At 35.9% G+C, this 18,307-nt stretch overlaps 1 protein-coding gene across 2 annotated transcripts in view; it reads left to right on the top strand.

Annotated features, from left to right (window-relative positions):
- Stk31 (serine/threonine kinase 31) overlaps positions 1–18,307 on the top strand; it is a 73,901-nt gene that overhangs the window by 35,194 nt on the left and 20,400 nt on the right. For both annotated transcript variants that reach the window (XM_060378683.1, XM_060378682.1), the window contains exons 12-20: positions 5,082–5,261; positions 5,750–5,866; positions 6,753–6,872; positions 7,825–7,956; positions 9,605–9,706; positions 10,975–11,055; positions 15,086–15,211; positions 16,420–16,545; positions 16,714–16,800. In XM_060378683.1, the coding sequence (XP_060234666.1) occupies positions 5,082–5,261; positions 5,750–5,866; positions 6,753–6,872; positions 7,825–7,956; positions 9,605–9,706; positions 10,975–11,055; positions 15,086–15,211; positions 16,420–16,545; positions 16,714–16,800 (1,071 nt within the window). The remainder of the gene's footprint in view (positions 1–5,081; positions 5,262–5,749; positions 5,867–6,752; positions 6,873–7,824; positions 7,957–9,604; positions 9,707–10,974; positions 11,056–15,085; positions 15,212–16,419; positions 16,546–16,713; positions 16,801–18,307) is intronic.

The following is an 18,307-nucleotide window of genomic DNA, read 5'->3' as shown; positions in this document are numbered from 1 at the left end:
CTTCTGATCCTAGTCAATTAGGTCTCATCAGGAGTGGCTGCATTGTCTTCTTCTGTGGCCTAGTAATGCTGCTTCCCCCTCAGGGGGAGGTGATCAAAGAGCAGGCCAATCAGTTCATGTCAGAGACAGTCCCTGTTCCTATTACAATGGAACCCACTTGGATACTGAACTGCCATGGGCTACATCTGTGCAGGGGTCTTAGATTATCTCCATGCATAGTCCTTGGTTGGAGTATCAGTTTCAGGAAAGACCCCTGTGCGCAGATTTTTTGGTTCTGTTGCTCTCCTTGTGGAGTTCCTGTCCTCTCCAGATCTTACTGTTTCCCACTTCTTTCCTAAGATTCCCTGCACTCTGCCCAAAGGTTGCCCATAAGTCTCAGCATCTACATTGATAGTCTGCAGGGCAGAGCTTTTCAGAGGTCCTCTGTGTCAGGCTCCTGACTTGTTCCCTCTTTTCTCCTTCTTTTGATGTCCAGCCTCTTTGCCTTTCTGGATAGGAATTGAGCACTTTTGTAGCAAGAGTCCTTCCTCTTCATTAGTTTCTTTAGGTATACAGATTTTAGTAGGTTTATCCTGTATTATATGTCTATATGAGTGAGTATATACTGTGTGCATCTTTCTGCTTCTGGGATAGCTCACTCAGGATGATCTTTTCCAGATCCCACCATTTACCTGCAAATTTCATGATTTCCTTGTTTTTTATTGCTGAGTAATATTCCATTGTGTAGATATACCACTATTTGTGCATCCATTCCTCAGTTGAGGGGCATCTGGGCTGTTTCCAGCTTCTGGCTATTACAAATAAAGCTGGTACAAACATGGTTGAGCAAATGTCCGTATTGTGTACTTGAGCCTCTTTTGGATATATGCCTAGGAGTGGTATGGCTGGATCATGGGGAAGCACTATTCCCAGTTGTCTGAGAAAGCACCAGATTGCTTTCCAGAGTGGTTGTACAAGTTTACATTCCCACCAGCAGTGGAGGAGGGTTCCCCTTTCTCCACAACCTCTCCAGCATGTGTTGTCACTTGAGTTTTTGATCTTGGCCATTCTGATGGGTGTAAGGTGAAATCTCAGGGTTGTTCTGATTTGCATTTCCCTGATGGCTAATGAGGTTGAGCATTTCTTTAAATGTTTCTCTGCCATTCGATATTCCTCTACAGAGAGTTCTCTGTTTAGCTCTGTTCCCCATTTTTTAAGTGGATTACTTGGTTTGCTGCTTTTCAGCTTCTTTAGTTCTTTATATATACTGGATATGAGTCCTCTGTCAGATAAAGGATTGGTGAAGATTCTTTCCCAATCTGTAGGCAGTCGCTTTGTTTTGATGACAGTATCCTTTGCTTTACAGAAGCTTTTCAGTTTCATGAGGTCCCATTTATTGATTGTTGCTCTTAGAGCCTGTGCTGTTGGTGTTCTGTTCAGGAAGTTCTCTCCTGTACCAATGAGTTCTAGGCTATTCCCCACTTTTTTTTCTAGCCAATTTAATGTGTCTGGTTTTATGTTGAGGTCTTTGATCCACTTGGACTTTAGTTTTGTGCAGGGTGATAAGTATGGATCTATTTTCATTTTTCTACAGGTAGACATCCAATTAGACCAGCACCATTTGTTGAAGATGCTATCTTTTTTCCATTGTATGGTTTTGGCGTCTTTGTCAATAATCAGGTGTCCATAAGTGTGTGAGTTTATTTCTGGATCTTCTGTTCGGTTCCATTGATCCACCATTCTGTTTCTATGCCAATACCATGCAGTTTTTCATTTTGTTGCTCTATAGTACAGCTTGAGATCAGGGATGGAGATATCTCCAGAAGATCTTTCATTGTAGAGGATTGTTTTAGCAATTCTGGGTTTCTTATTATTCCATATGAAATTGAGAATTTTTCTTTCTAGGTCTCTAAAGAATTGTGTTGGCAATTCGATGGGAATTGCATTAAATCTGTAGATTGCTTTTGGTAAGATGGCCATTTTTACTATGTTAATCCTGCCAAGCCATGAGCATGGGAGATCTTTCCATCTTCTCCTATCTTCTTCTAATTCTTTCTTCAGAGACTTGAAATTTTTTTCATACAAGTCTTTGACTTCCTTGGTTAGGGTTATACCAAGGTACTTTATATCATTTGTGGCTATTGTGAAGGGTGTTGTTTCCCTAATTTCTTTCTCAGCCCTTTTGTCTTTTGTATACAGGAGTGCTACTGATTTTTTTGATTTAATTTTGTATCCTGCCACTTTGCTGAAGGTGTTTATCAGCTGTAGGAGTTCCCTGGTAGAATTTTTGGGGTCAGTCAGGTATACTATCATATCATCTGCAAATAGTGGTACTTTGACTTCTTCCTTTCCGATTTGTATCCCCTTGATCTCCTTCAGTTGTCTTACTGCTCTAGCTAGGACTTCCAGAACTATGTTGAAGAGATATGGAGAGAGTGGGCAGCCTTGCCTTGTCCCTGACTTCAGTGGGATTGCTTTAAGTTTCTCTCCATTGAGTTTGATGTTGGCTCTAGGCTTGGTGTATATTGTCTTTACTATGTTTAGATATGTGACTTACATCTCTGATCTCTCCAAGACTTTAAACATGAATGGATGTTGGATTTTTTCAAATGCTTTTTCAGCATCTAAGGAGATTATCATGTGTTTTTTTTTCTTCCAGTTTGTTAATATGGTGGATGACATTGATGGATGACATTGAATCACCCATGCATACCTGGGATGAAGCCTACTTGGTCATAGTGGATGATATCTTTGATGTGTTCTTGTATTCGGTTTGCAAGTATTTTGTTGAGTATTTTTGCATCAGTGTTCATGAGGGAGATTGGCCTGAAATTCTCTTTCTTTGTTGGGTCTTTGTGAGGTTTAGGTACCAAGGTGACTCTGGCTTCATAGAATGAGTTTGGTAGTGTTCCTTCCCTTTCTATTTTGTGGAATAGTTTGAAGAGATTTGGAGTTAGCTCTTCTTTGAAAGTCTGGTAGAATTCTGTGCTGAAACCATCAGGTCCTGGGCTTTTTTTGGATGGGAGACTTTTGATGACAGCTTCTATATCTTTAGGGAATATAGGACTATTTAAGTGATTTACCTGGTCTTGATTCAGCTTTGGTCAGTGGAATCGATCAAGAAAATTGTCCATTTCATTTAGATTTTCAAATTTTGTGGCATATAGACTTTTGAAGTAAGTCCTAATGATTGTTTGGATTTCCTCAGTATCTGTTGTTATGTCCCCTTTTCATTTCTGATTTTGTTGATTTGGATAGTGTCTCTTTGCTTTTTAGTTAGTTTGGCTAAAGGTTTGTCTATCTTGTTGATTTTCTCAAAGAACCAGCTCTTGGTTTCGTTGATTCCTTGACTTGTTTTATTTGTTTCTAATTTATTAATTTCAGTCCTGAGTTTGATTATTTCCAGCTGTCTACTCCTCTTTGGTGTGTCTGCTTCTTTTTTTTTCTAGGGCTTTTAGGTGAGCCATTAAGTTGCTGGCATGAGAGGTTTCGAATTTCTTCTTGTAGGCACTTAGTGCTATGAACTTTCCTGCTTATGGGACACTGCTTTCATTGTGTCCCATAAGTTTCGGTATGTTGTGCCTTCATTTTCATTGAATTCTAGGAATACTTTGATTTCTTTATTTCTTCCCTGACCCAACTGTTAATGAATAGCAAGTTGTTTAGTTTCCATGTGTGTGTAGGCTTTTGTTATTTCTGTTGTCGTTGAGATCGAGTTTTAATTCATGGTGGTCAGATAGGATACATGGGATTATTTCAATCTTTTTGTGTCTGTTGAGACTTGTTTTGTGATCAACTATATGGTCTATTTTGGAAAAGGTTCCATGAGGTGCTGAGAAGAAGGTAAATTCTTTTGTGTTTGGGTGAAAGGTTCTGTAGACATCTGTTAGAGTCATTGTTTTGTTTGTTTAACTTCTGGTTTGTTGACCTGTCCTTTGTTGAGAGTGGGGTGTTGAAGTCTCCCACTTCTTTGACTTTTTTCCAAATTTTATCACCTTGACTATTGTCACCTTGACTATTGTCATATTGTTCTAGCTAAGACTTCAAGTATTATTTTGAAAAAGGTATGGAGAGTATGGACAACCTTATTTTGTTCCTTACTTAGTGGAAGTGCATTGAGTTTCTGTGCATTTAAGATGATGTTGGCTGTGGACTTGATGTAAACTGATTTTATTATGTTTGGGAATATCCCTTGTATTCCTTGTTTCTCCAGGACTTTTATCATAAAGGGCTGTTAGATTTTGTCAAAGGCCTTTTCTGCATCTAGTGAAACGATCGTGTGGTGTATATGGTGGATTGTGTTTAGTGATTTATATATATTGAACCATCCCTTCAGCTCTGGGATGAAGTCTACAATCAGATATATGATCTCTTAGGTGTGTTCTTAGATTTGGTTTGCAAGTATTGAGAAGTTTTGTGTCCATGTTTATAAGAGAAACTTCTGTAATTCTCTTTCTTTGTTGGGTCTTTATGTGGTTTAGGTATCAGGGTAACTGTGGCCTCATAAAATGTATTGAGCAATGTTCCTTCTGTTTCTATTTTATGGAATAATTTGAGGAGTATTAGTATTAACTCTTCTTTGAAAGTCTGGTAGACTTCTGTACTAAAAATTTCTAGGCCTGGAAACTTTTAGTTGGGAGACTTTTAATCACTGCTTTTATTTCCCTAGGGGATATAGGTCTGTTTGAATTGCTTATCTGATCTTGATTTAACTTTGGTAGGTGATCTATGCTATATCCATTTCTTTTAGATTTTCAAATTTGGTCGAATATAGGTTTTTAAAGTATGTTCTTTTGATTCTCTGGATTTCCTCAGCATTTGTTGTTATGTCTCCCTTTTTATTTCTAATTTTGTTGATGTGAATATTTCCGCTCTGCCTTTAGTTATATTTATACATTTTTTCCCCCCAGAGCTGAGGAACGAACCCAGGGCCTTGTGCTTGCTAGGCAAGAGCTCTCTCATTGAGCTAAATCCCCAACCCCTATATTTATACAGTTTTTATGAGTAGGCACGCAGCATTATGATATTGTGTATCGTGGATCCTAACACAGTGCTCAAATCCTAGCATTCGGTTAATTACTTTAACCAATTTCTGTCTTTAGGACTTATCAACTTCTTTAGAAGCAGTGTATGGAAAGACCAAAGAAGGAACAAACTCTGAAGAAACACTTAGAAAGTTTTATGACTGGCAGTGCAGCAAAAGAGAAGAGTTCTCCAGTATTCGGAGTGAGACAGAAGCTTCTCTGCAGCATCTTGTGGCGTGGTTTCAGAGCAGCCAGAAGGTGAACAGATCTCCCATCAGCACTGTTGTGGAAGGAAACAGGGATTGTATGCGTGTTCTAATTCTGTCTCTTCCTTGTTCAGAGCTGATATTATTTACATCTAGCTGTCAGAGTTAAAGACTGGGCAATCAGGAATTTTCATCACCATTGTTAGACTATTCATCTTATTATATACTTATATACATACATACATACATACATATATATATATATATATATATATATATATATATATATCTTGCTTTTGTTTCTGTTTTTTTGAATCATTTGAATTGACCACCAGTTTTCTTGAAGCATACTATGCTTATGTATCCTTTCTCTTTTTGTATATAAGTTTTACAATGGTGAATTCTTTGTTCTTTTCCTAGAATTTTACTTTTTCTATTTTGTCTATGGTACAGCCTCATGCACTACTTCAGGTCTATAGGTGCAATGAAAGCTAAGTCATTAATTGAACTACACCATGTTTTAATTTTTTTTCAAATAAGGTTTTTGATCTGTCTTTGGATGAATCACTGACTTCAGAAGACATGATTGGCAATATTGACGAAATTCTAGAGAAGACTGAGTCATGTGTCTGCAAAGAGCTAGAGCTATCTCTCATTGTGAGTGGTGATGTTACTATTGTTTCCTTGAGATAGCAGTTTTATTTGTTATCTGGATTGTATTAGCCAGTAAGCCTTTGATTGCTAAACAGAATTAAGACTGATAACTTACTTTTCTCTTTAAAGGCCTGCTTGAAAAAAATTACACTGTCAAGTTCCAATCCAGATATAATTCAGTGTCTTAATTCTTCCACAGGATAATGCTTTCATTTGAGTAGGACATTTCACGTTACCAAAAACTAATGTTTAATTCTAGGTTGCCTCTTTTTCTTACTCTACGTGGATTGGCTTTCTGAGTGTAACACACCCAGTGCACTTAAGAAAATACTCATTAAATCTTGTGAAAATGAAATAAAATCTTGGCAGATTTTGGACATACATACACTAGGATTCCTTAATTGTATACAATCTGTATTTCCATGGAAATGGGCAGCTAATATATGTGTTGAAGAGTATTTTATAATCTAAACCTCTAAGGCCTGCTTACTGGGATACCCACTCAGTTTTCAGCCTACTTTCCAAAGTCTCAATGGTAATGTTTTTCATTTCCTTTCTTTTTTGTAATTTTATATATAACACATTAAAATAAATTATGATTTACTGTATATCTCTCATTAAATAGATTTTGTTGGTTTTATAAGACTTGAAGAAGTTGTTGGTGAGAGTTTCTAAAATTAAAGTAGTGAAGTTTTATATATTGTTTGCTCTTTTTAAAATTAACTTATTCATTTTACATACTGTTTGTAGCCTGTTGTTTGTTTTTTTATGTTTAGAGTATTGATTGTCCTGATAGTCTTTCAGACAGCTTCAGAAATAATTTATAGTATAATTACTTTGAAGTTTATGAAAGGTTTTAACCATTTTGTTGTTTATTAATTTCATTTAGGAGCAAGGTGTTGTAGACAAGGAGATTATCTTAAGTACATACAGTCAAGTGCTGCAGAAGGTTCATTCTGAGGAAAGGTTCATTGCCACTTTGCTATCCAAGTACAAGGACAGTGTTGAGGTTGGATTTTGCTTTCTCTTATTTTTATGAATTGATACTTTGGGTTTTTGCTTGTTGATTTTTCTCAAGTATTTTAATGTTCAGTTTGTTAATTAGCACTCCTAGAGAAGTGGTGTAGACATTGTGGTTTGGTATATGATTGACTTTACTATAGAATATGAATGGTGATTTTGTTGATAAAGTATATTTCAGTAACTCTTGGAATATTTGAGTTTCTTATGAACTTAAAGATATCGTTATCATTATTTTCTGTGTAGCAGATTTATTGTGGGAAATTTACTAAATACAGGAATTTGAGAAATAAAAACATTGTTTTTAATACTTTGAGTATAAGAGAGAGCTGGTTATATAATATTCCCTTGTAAATGGGCACATTCATCGACATCTATGATTACACACATGTGCTTCCTGTTTAATTTTCTTATGAAGGTATTTTCATAGCTTTATAGTATATTGTGAAAATTTTCCAATGTGATCAATGATTCTTTATTGTCCTTTTGAATGATTTTCATTCATAAGTATGTTATTTATTTCTTCTATGTTTTTAACCAAATAAATAATGCTTTATGAATCTTTGAATGTAACTTTATGTATAATTTCTCAGATTCTTACAATTTATAATTTTTAAGTTAAAAGGACTGAACATTATGAAACTTGATACATATTGTCAAACCACTTTCGAGACAAATCATTTGAACTTAGACTCTAACCATTAATTTCAGTTGGTATTTATGTCAGCACTCTGTGCCTAATTTCATGACTCAGCTGACCCTGAGATTCTTTTAAACAGTAATGTGAACAACAGTTGGGAAATCAGTTGGTAGCATTGCTTTGAAGAAAGTTGTGGAATTTTCTTAATATTTACTCTGAACCCAGTTGTTCATAGAATAATGATGTTCAGTGATTGTTGTCTTTTGTGTTTGAACATATGGTAATTCTTTCTCTCATATAGTTTAAAAATCAGATCATTGACTGTTTAAATAAAAGCCCCAATGTGGATTACTTGCTGTCCATTAAGAAGACTTTGAAAAGCTTAAAAGCACAACTGAGATGGAAATTGGTTGAAAAGAGTAATTTGGAAGAAGTAAGGAAAAATTCTTCTAGCTAATGTGTTTTTGTTTCTTTCTTTGGTTGAACTATTTTATAAAGCCATGTATAAATGCATTCTCTAAAACCAGAGAACTATTGCATTCATATTTTGTGTTATGTACCTTGATATTTATAAAGATTACTTTAATAACATTATTTAGTGCATATGTGTGGCTGCATGGGTGTGCCTGTACCAAATGTGCCTATGTGGATGTCAGAGAAGGACTTGTAAGAGTCAGTTCTTTGTTTCTACTGTGTGTGTCTTGAGACTTGAACTCAGGTCACTTCACTTCGAGGCGAGTTCCTTTACCCACTGAGCAGTCTCACAGGCCCCAGTCCTTCAGCTTTTTACCTCTGTATATGGAAGTAAATTTGAAATGATATTCGCACATGTCTCCCATGTAATTACATAGTTAAAAATTAAATTAAATATTTTACATTCCTACCTTGGTTTTTAGTAACACAAAAATTATAAAATAATTTTTAAAAGTTTTTTTTCCTTTGGACTGTTAGAATATCTGCTATATTACAGACCTACTACTACATTTAGATAGTAGAATTATGTTCCCAAAGGCTATTTTTTTTAATGTATATGCACATGTATGTATGCTCACATGTTCATGGATGTCAGAGGACAGCATTGGGTGTCATTCTACCTTTATTTTTTGGAGATAGTAAATAGGTTAGGCTTAACCCCAGGGAACCTGTCTCTGCCTCCCTAGAATAGGAATTAAAGGTTCACACTACTAGCTTTTTTTTTCCTTTTTTTCTTTCTTTTCTTTTCTTTCTTTCTTTCTTTCTTTCTTTCTTTCTTTCTTTCTTTCTTTCTTTGTTTCTTTCTTTTCTTTTCTTTTTTTTTTTTTTTAATGTGGGTTCTACAGATTAAATTTATGTCTTCTTACTTACAAGGCGAGCACTTTACTGACTGAGCTATCTTCCCATCTCGGAAGATAGAATTTTGTGATAAAGTAATTTTAAAGATCATAGTCACTTTTGTAAACTTAAACTGGATGTAGTATTTCTTGCAAGTTTTAAAAGTTGTTTTCACAAGATAATAGAACTGAAGGGATTGGGACTTTCTTTTTTTCTTCCTTCCTTTTTTTTCCTTTTCTTTCTTTCTTTCTTTTTTTTTTTTTTTTCCTTTTCTTTCTGAGACAGGGTTTCTCTATGGCTCTGAGTGTCTCCTGGAACTCACTCTGTAAACCAGGCTAGCTAGCCTCAAACTCAGAAATCTACCTGCCCCTGCCTCCTGAGCTCTAGGATCAAAGGCATGTGCCACTGCTGTCTGGCAGGATTAGGATTTTCTAATTTTGACTACCTTTCTTTCTTAGGCATGAAACTATGAAAAGATTAGTAATTTTAAGATTGAAGTTAGTTGTTTTATCTGGAAGAAAATATTCAGGAACTTTAAAATATATGTAATAATTTTTATATTTAAGTACTTTTTATTTTGGGGAAAATTTAGTGTTAGAATAAGTGGACTTACTAATGTTAGAAGATCTGCTCTATACTAGGTACTGAAGGATGCATGAGAACCACAGAGTGATTTACCATGGAGATTGCATTAATTCTTAGAGGTAGACTTGCTTTTGTTCTAGTGTAGTGTAATAACCCTGTTGAACCACTTTCTCTCTCTGATAAAGTCTGATGACCATGATGGGGCTGAGATTGAGAAAATAGAGCAAGAGATAACTCAGTTGCGCCATAGTGTCTTCCAGGAAATCTATCATGAGAGGGAAGAGTATGTAAGTATTTGATTCTCTGACACTTTAAATTACACTCTACTCAGGAAGTTAAAGGTGTCACATAACCTTACTCTAGAGCTAGAATCTTGGCTTAGCAATGTTTACATGAGTGTTCAAGTTAGTTTCATATGACAAAATTCATGGCAGTTGTACCAGTATGGAAATTTCAGATTATTATAAAGAGGAAAAGAAACATGTAATGTGCTCAGTGGTAAAAGTAGTAAGTCAAAATTCAACTTTTATATAATTTTGATGTGCTTATTTTTAGAAATGATCTCATAGTACACACATTTGCATAATTTTTTTTATTTAAGGCATAGAGATTTTCACAGATTTACATGAATAGCCCTTTAGCAATAAAAACATAAATGGATCTCTGTGAGTTCAAAGCCAGCCTGGTCTACAAAAGAAGTCCGGGACAGCCAAGTCTACACAGAGAAACCTGTCTGGGAAAAAAAAACAAAAACAAAAACAAAAAAACACCTAAAAGCAAAAAACAAAACAAACAACCCTCCCCCCCCTGAAAAAAAAACCCACCTCCTCCCCAAAGCAAGCACACAAACAAAAATCATGATTCACCTGAGGGATGTAAAAAAAAAGAGAAAAAGTCACATCATTGTTTCTTAAGTTCTGTGGCCTTAGAAAAATCAGCCAGTCTACTCTTTCTTCACAGTGGAAAGACTATTGCGTTTTATGTCTTAGAAATAGGTTTATTTAAGGGACAGTTGTTCAAAGTAAAAATAGTATGTAAATACTAGACATTTTAAGTATCAAGCTATATATACTAAATTAATGAAACTGTGGCATACCTTTGTATCTTTGAATAAAATCTGGCAAATGTTTAGAAGTTTCCCTTAGTAAACATGTTGATACATGACATTTCATTGGAAAGATTCTCACTTTTCTCATTTGCTTCAAAGTGCCTTATGTAGACTTACATACCTATTATTATTATTATTATTATTTTATCTCAAGGCTTTCAGGATTTTCTTCCTAAGTTAAATAGTCATTATTTTAAAAGTTACTATGTTCTTAATATTTTGAGAAAATTTATTATGAAGATTACAATATTTTCTTACTTTTTTATTTTACTTTGAATATGAAGTGACTCATGTTTTGCTTGATAGTTCTTGAAGTAGATGTAAACAATTGAAAAATTATGTATTTTATTAGATGTAACAAGGCAGGTGGAAGTACATTTTCCTGAAAAGCGACATGCTACAATTGAATACATGTTGATCTACAGTAAAAATACTTTCTAACTTTAGGAAAAGCTGAATAGCTTGACCCAGAAATGGTTCCCTGAGCTGCCTCTGCTGTATCCTGAAATAGGATTGCTTAAATACATGGTAAGCATTGTTTCCTCTGAGAATTACCACCATGGTGATATTCAGATCATGTCAGTGACAGATCTATAGTATTCTTTCTATGAAAATATATGAAAAGATTATTCGAACCTTTCCTTGAGACTGTCTGAAATCAGGTAGTTTAAAGTAGAGATGCTGATGTGAACTTGGTTTTCTTGGCAAGCAGGACTCAAAGGCCAGGAGAAGAACTGGGAACTGACTCTTTGGAGGGAACCTCTATACCCTGTGTTTTAGATGACCTGGTGGTGATAAGAACTTGAAGCACCATTGTTCTCTGGTTTTTAGAATTGCTTCCCAGACCTTGTAGCGTCCAGAGTTTAACAAGTTCCTGACACAGGATGGTGGAATGTTTTAATATGTGTTCTTTGTTTTTAAAAAAGGGTCTTGTGACATAGCCTGGGTTAACCTTGAACTTGTTGCCCTCCTTTGACTCTGCTGTGAGTTCTAGGTTAACAGGCTTGAGTGGCATACCCTGTTTTCCCAGTATACTTTTAAGTCATATCTAGAATACTTATAATATGTAGTAAAATATAAGTTTTATACTAAGTAATCAGCATACACTTTTTAGGGAATGCATGACAAAATCTGCATTTTTGGCACAGTTATAATTTTATTTTGAATAATTCCACTTTAAATTGATTGAATACGAGGAAGCAGAATCCACAGATATAGAAGCCAGTTTTGTTTATTTGTTAAGATTGTCATTAGTGCAAGACCAGGGATATAAGTCAGTCGGCAGAGTGCTTGCTTGGCATGCATGAGACCTTTCGTTCAGTTTTCCAGTGCACAAAATACATGTAGTAGCACACGTGCAATCTCAGTATTTTGGAGGTGGGAGCAGGAGGATCAGAATTCAAGGCCAGCCAGGGCTACATGAGCTCTGTCACAAAAAAGGTGTTAATAAGTTATGATAATAGCTAGAACATAATCTATAATGAGATGTTTGTATACGTATAATTTTTTTTAAATAGCTAACAAATTTTTATTTCAGTGAAAATTACATTAAAACATTATTGCTTTATTTTTGTGGTTACACTGTCAGGTGAAAATAACACAATACTCTTACCATTCTAGCTAAAATTTTTACATATTGTCACATTTTGATAAAGCTTATGGATTGATTAATAGTAAATCATGCTACCTCTGAGAAAAATAATAATTTTGTTTTACATGTTTTATAAAACAAAATGTTTGAGTCAGAGGAAAAGAGACATTGTTATAAAACTGTGTACCTTATCTGATGGTGTTTCATTTCTCAATTTATGGCTTTATATGTAGGATAGTTTCCTTCTTCCTGCAGAATGGTTGACATTTCTTTTAAGTTTCACTTTTAACTCACATTTGATCTTGAAGATTCTTCTCTCTATGTTATTTTCACAAATGTGTAAAATTAAAGTCTTTGAATTGCATTTGGCTATGTAGCTTCATGGCTTCCATTCCCAGTGTTATAAAAATAAAAACAGTTTTTATACAGTTATTATAAAGTCTTCCCATACTATATTTAAGAATGATGGTGAACTAGGTATCATAAATTATTCTTATAATTTGAGAATTTGGGAAACTGAGGTAGTAGGATTGCCTTTAGTTTGAGGCCATCCTGGCCTGTGTGACCTGAGTTCCAGGATAGCCTGGGATACTAAGTGAGAGCCTGTCTTTAAAACCCAAACAACAAAACAAACAAGACAAAACAAAAACATAAAAGAAAGTGCATTTCTCCTTGAAGCTCGTAACTCTAGGTTTAGAGACTGTCCTGTGTCTGATGACTGATTCCGTGTATGTATAGCTATATGGAAGTTGAAAATTAATTTATGATATTTATTGTAGAAGATTATAAAAGGTTCAAATCATGGTTTATGCCTGTAAACTATGTATTTTTGAAAGTAGTGACAATGCAAAAAAGAACTAGAAAGCAATCCTATAATCTTGCCTATTAAAACTACACTGCAGTAGCTGGGCGCAGTGCTGCACTCTTGTGATTCCAGCACTCAGGGAGGCTGGGGTAGGAGATCTTTGTGAGTTCAAGGCCAGCCTAGTCTACAAAGTGAGTCCCACACAACCAAGGCTACACAGAGGAACCCTGTCTTGAAAAACAGAACCAAACCAAACAAAAAACTCCAAACCAAACAACAAAACAAACAAACAAAAAACCAAAAACTATACTGCAACAAAACTTTGTCAACGTTTGGGTCTTGTTTAGGCCTCCATATTGTTGAGAGTTCATGGGTACAGCTTCCCTGTCATATATAGACTAAGCAACATTACAGCAGACTTCCTGATCCTCTGGGTCTTATGAAATTTCTGCCCCCTTCCTGTGATGTTCCTGGAGCCTTAGGTATATGAATTATGTTGATGGATCCACTAGAGCTGGCACCTCAGCCATAGTAAGTGGCTCAGTTGTGGTTTCTCTAATGGGCTTTATCTGCTACAAAAAGAATGAGGGTGAGAGCTATACTTATTGGTGGGTATAAGGGTAAATGTTAAGAATACAGTTAGAAAAAATTAAAAAGGAAGCCAAAAAACCCCTCAGTAAATAACCATAAAAAAGAATACAGTTAGAAATTATGATGGTTTGGAAAAGTGGCGGTAGTAATTTTATCCCAGTGTGGATAGAGGAAATTTCACAAGACCCTACCCTAGATAAAAAGCTACAGGCAATTAGTGACTGATGAGAGGGAAAATCTGTCTTCTCCAGGAATAAGTTCCCTAATTTGTTATTCAGTATCAAGTGATTAGTCCTAAAATATATATACATGTGAGCAACACTAAATTGGACTCATTTTGAAGGGAGGGAACATGATATAAACACAGTACATAGATGAAATTTAAAAAATAGGTTAAAATATAAAAGTCCATTAATCCTTAGTTTTGATGTTAAAATATAAAAAATGATAGGATTAAAATTTTTGAAAATAATTTTCACATTTAAGATTGTTAATCATGATAGAAGTGTCTTTATTACTTTGTAACAATAATAATTCTTAAATTTCTCATTACTACTCTATAGCTACTTTTACTTGTTTTTAATTTTTAGGACTTATTTTTTTCACTTTAAAATTTTTATTTATATTTTTATAAATTATAGTTTATTCACTTTGTATCCCCGCTGTAGCCCGCTCCCTCATGCCCTCCCAATCCCACCCTCTCTCCTTCATCTCCCATGCCCCTTCCCAAGTCCACTGATAGGGAGATCCTCCTCCTCTTCCCTCTGACCCTAGCCTATCAGGTCTCATCAGGACTGGCTGCATTGTTTTCCTCTGTGGCCTGGTAAGGCTGCGCCCCTCTGAGTTCATGTCAGAGACAGTCCCTGTTCCCATTCCTAGGGAACCCAGTTGAAGACTGAGCTGCCATGGGCTACATCTGTGCAGGGGTTCTAGGTTATCTCCATGCATGGTCCTTGATTGGAGTATCAGTCTCACAAAAGACCTCTGGGCCCAGAATTTTTGATCTGTTCCTCTCCTTGTGGAGCTCCTGTTCCCTCCAGGTCTTTCTATCTCCTCTTCTTTCATAAGATTCTCTGCACTCTGCCCAAAGTTTGGCTATGAGTCTCAGCATCTCCTTTGATACCTTGTTGGGTAAAGTCTTTCAATGGCCCTCTGTGGTGGGCTCCTGTCCTGTTGTCTGTTTTCTCCCTCTTCCAGTGTCCATCTCCTTTTACCTTTCTGCATGAGAATTGATATCTTACCCAGGGTCCTCCTCCTTGCTTAGCTTCTTAGGACTTATATGAGGGTTTTCAAGTAAATATCAGAGTTCCTTGCATGTTTTATTAAACTCATTAATTTCTACAATTTGTTCTAAATTTACAGCAGTGACTAAATGTCTGGCAACTACACACTAGATAAGAGAAGTTCAAGAGCCAGGAATTAAAAAGAATCCAAACTTTTAGACATTTTTATTTTGTTTTTCATCAGTTAGGTTGATTATCTTCATTGCATTCAATAGTATGCCGTAACTGTGTTTTGAAAGCACTAAGACATTTTTTGATTGTCTAAATGCAATAAAAATTTTTGCCTAGAATTCTGGTGGTCTTCTTACTATGAGCTTAGAGCGAGACCTTCTTGACACTGAACCCATGAAGGAACTTAGTAGCAAGCGTCCCCTGCTGTGCTCTGAGGTTAATGGGCAACCAGTTCTCTTAAAGGTAAGTTTAATTTCTAACTTGTGGCAGTTTCAGAAGGAAGTGGTGATGTTACTTTTCAGGAATAAAAAACAAAACAAAACAAAAAAACCCTACTACTTCACAAGTATGTAAGTTGAGTGTCATGATGATTATGCTAGAACTAATTTTATTATTATTATTATTATTAAATTATTATCATTTATTACAATTTATTCATTTGTATCCCGGCTGTGGCACCCTCCCTCGTCTCCTCCCAATCCCATTCTTCTTCCCTTTTCTCCCCCATGCCCCTCCCCTAGTCCACTGATAGGGAGGTCCTCCTCCCCTTCCATCTGACCCTAGCCTATCAGGTCTCATCAGGACTGGTTGCATTGTCTTCCTTTGTGGCCTGGCAAGGTTACTCCCTCAGGGGGAGGTGATCAAAGAGCTGGCCAACTGAGTTCATGCCAGAGACAGCCCCTGTTCCCTTACTAGGGAACCCACTTGCAGACTGAGTTTATGGGCTACGACTGAGCCAAGGTTTTAGGTCCTCTCCATGCATGGTCCTTGGTATCAGTCTCTGCAGGGTCCCCAGGGCCCAGTTTCTTTGGCGCTAAAGCTAATTTTGACTTTAAAGTTTCTCTCCTTTCCTTAATGAGTACTGTCTTTACTTGGGGTTACTTGATTTTCTTTTTAAGTTAAACTTAGATTTTGTCCAATAGCCTTTAAAATTCTTGTTTTCCTTAGATATTTCTCAAAAGTTTATCTGTGTTGCCAACACAGCTATATCAACACAGTATATCTTTGTTCCACATACATGCCTGGTACATGTGTAGGCCTGAAAGGGCATTGGATTCCGTTGGAATTGGAGTTCAGACAGTTGTAGACCACTATGTGGGTGTTGGGAAACAAATTCCCATATTTTACAAGAGCAACAAGTGCTCCTAACCACTAACCATCTTTCCAGCCCTTTAATTTCTTCTTGTGAGCTGAGACTGTGAATGAACATCAGGGTTTTAAATTGTCCTATTGCTACATATTTGGGAATATAGAGTAGGCAAAGAATTAATCTTTTTTCCATATTATAGAATGCATATTCAATGCAGATATAGAAGGTACTTAAAAGTTAAAATAGAAAAAATAGGTGTAGTTTAACTTAATATCTAAACTTACCTATTTAAGTTGAAATAATACATTAGAATCATATTTTTAATGTTGCAGTTTCTAATGCCTGTCTTTTTGTTGTTCAGGGCTATTCTGTGGATGTTGATACAGAAGGCAGGGTGATTCAGAGAGCAGCCTCTTATCATAGAGCTTGTGGAGAAGCTAAAGAAGGCTCTGGGTTACTGCCATTAATATTCCTGTTTCTATGTAAGGTAAAGTTCTTAAGCTAATCTATTGTACAAATGATTCTTTTTAAAATAAGTTTTAAGGTAGTAATTTATTCTTAATATAAAACAATAGTTACCTTATAGAATCAGTGTACAATACAAATATATTAATGAATTGTTCACTTGAGTAACATTTTCAATTTTGTTTTTTAGTCTGATCCTGTTGCTTATCTGATGGTGCCATATTATCCTAAGGCTAACCTGAGCACAGTTCAAGCCAGTGTGCCTTTAACTTCAGAAGTAAGTAGAAAAGCATTTTCAGAGATACATGAAATGAGAAACTAACATCTAATATGTAACACCCAGTACCGCGTGTTGTCCTGCACAAATATTTTGCCTGCATTACTCTATTTCATTTTTTCATCAGCTCTGTGCTCTATCCTATTATGCATAAGAAAACAAGGCTGAAATAGTAAATTAAAAATAGTAATTTCTAATACTAAAGGAAGTTCTGATTCTTCCTATTTAGTAACATTATTTCTAGCTGCTTTATGTTTATTTATAATGTACATTACCTTAGAGAGGTGTGTGCGTGTGCGTGCGCATGTGCGTGCATGTATGCAAAGAACACGATGTTACCAGTTACATAGAGTATTAATTAACTTTTCTATTGCTGTGATAGAATGCCATAACTAAGGCAACTAATAAAAGAAAGCATTTAATTGGACTTAAATTACAGAGAGTCCAAGATGGCAGAACAAATCACAGTGGTGGGAACAGTTGAGAGCTCCTGTCTTGAAGAGACATTAGATCATTTCCTGACAGAGAGCACACTGGAAATGTCTCAAGTCTTATGAAACCTTAAAGCCTGCCCCTAAGTGTTGTAATAAATATGGGCTGGTGAGATGGCTCAGTGGTTAAGAGCACTGTCTGCTCTTCCAAAGGTCATGAGTTCAATTCCCAGCAACCACATGGTGGCTCACAACCATCTATAATGTGAACTGATTCCCTCTTCTGGCAGGTGTAAATGCAGATAGAACACTCATATAAATAAAATAAATAAATCTTTAAAAAAAATGAGTGTTGGGCTATATAATGGTTATTATTATTTGCCCTTTATTTATCATGGTGTTATTAGTTAATCCACTATCATAAATAATAAGACACACACACCTGTTAGATTTTATAATTGCCTTGCTTACATTGAGCCAAGCAGATATTTCACTTATGCTGTCTCAGTATCATCCATCTCCATCTCCCAGCCCCCATCCAATGCCATCTGTCTTAATAATCCTCATCTGGTCCACCTTTCATCTCTAATCCTAAGGTACTTGCTTGTTATTCTTCATTTGGGCCTTTTCACACCATTATTGAGTCCTTTCTCCCAACCCACATGATTTTTCCCCCATACTAACCCATTCTGGCATCCTCCTTCCTCCTCTCTTTCTTTCGATCTCCCTGTGATGCCCTTTGTCCTCCAAAGCCTGGGAACCTTAGCTGCACCTACACCATTCTGCCCTGCCCAAGTATAGGCTGTTTAATCAACCAGTCAGATATGTCGTAGACGGGTTTACAAAGATAAGTGTAACCAGATATTAAGAGCCAGTAACATGCATCAGACCAACCTCTAACACCCAACAGCCTCCAACAAGGTCATTCCCCTAAATCCTTCCAAATAGGTCTGTCAATTAGGGACTGAGTACTCAAACATCAGCCTGTGGAGGCTGTTCCTATTTAAACAAACACACATAGTTAAGCTTTAACTAACCTTTAGTTTTTTGTTTATATTATATCTCTAACTTGAAGA

The sequence above is a fragment of the Meriones unguiculatus genome, chromosome 3, assembly GCF_030254825.1.
Source record: "Meriones unguiculatus strain TT.TT164.6M chromosome 3, Bangor_MerUng_6.1, whole genome shotgun sequence".
Taxonomy (NCBI): Eukaryota; Metazoa; Chordata; class Mammalia; order Rodentia; family Muridae; genus Meriones; species Meriones unguiculatus.
Note: the sequence above shows the minus strand (reverse complement) of the source record. Positions and strands in the feature narration are given on the sequence as shown.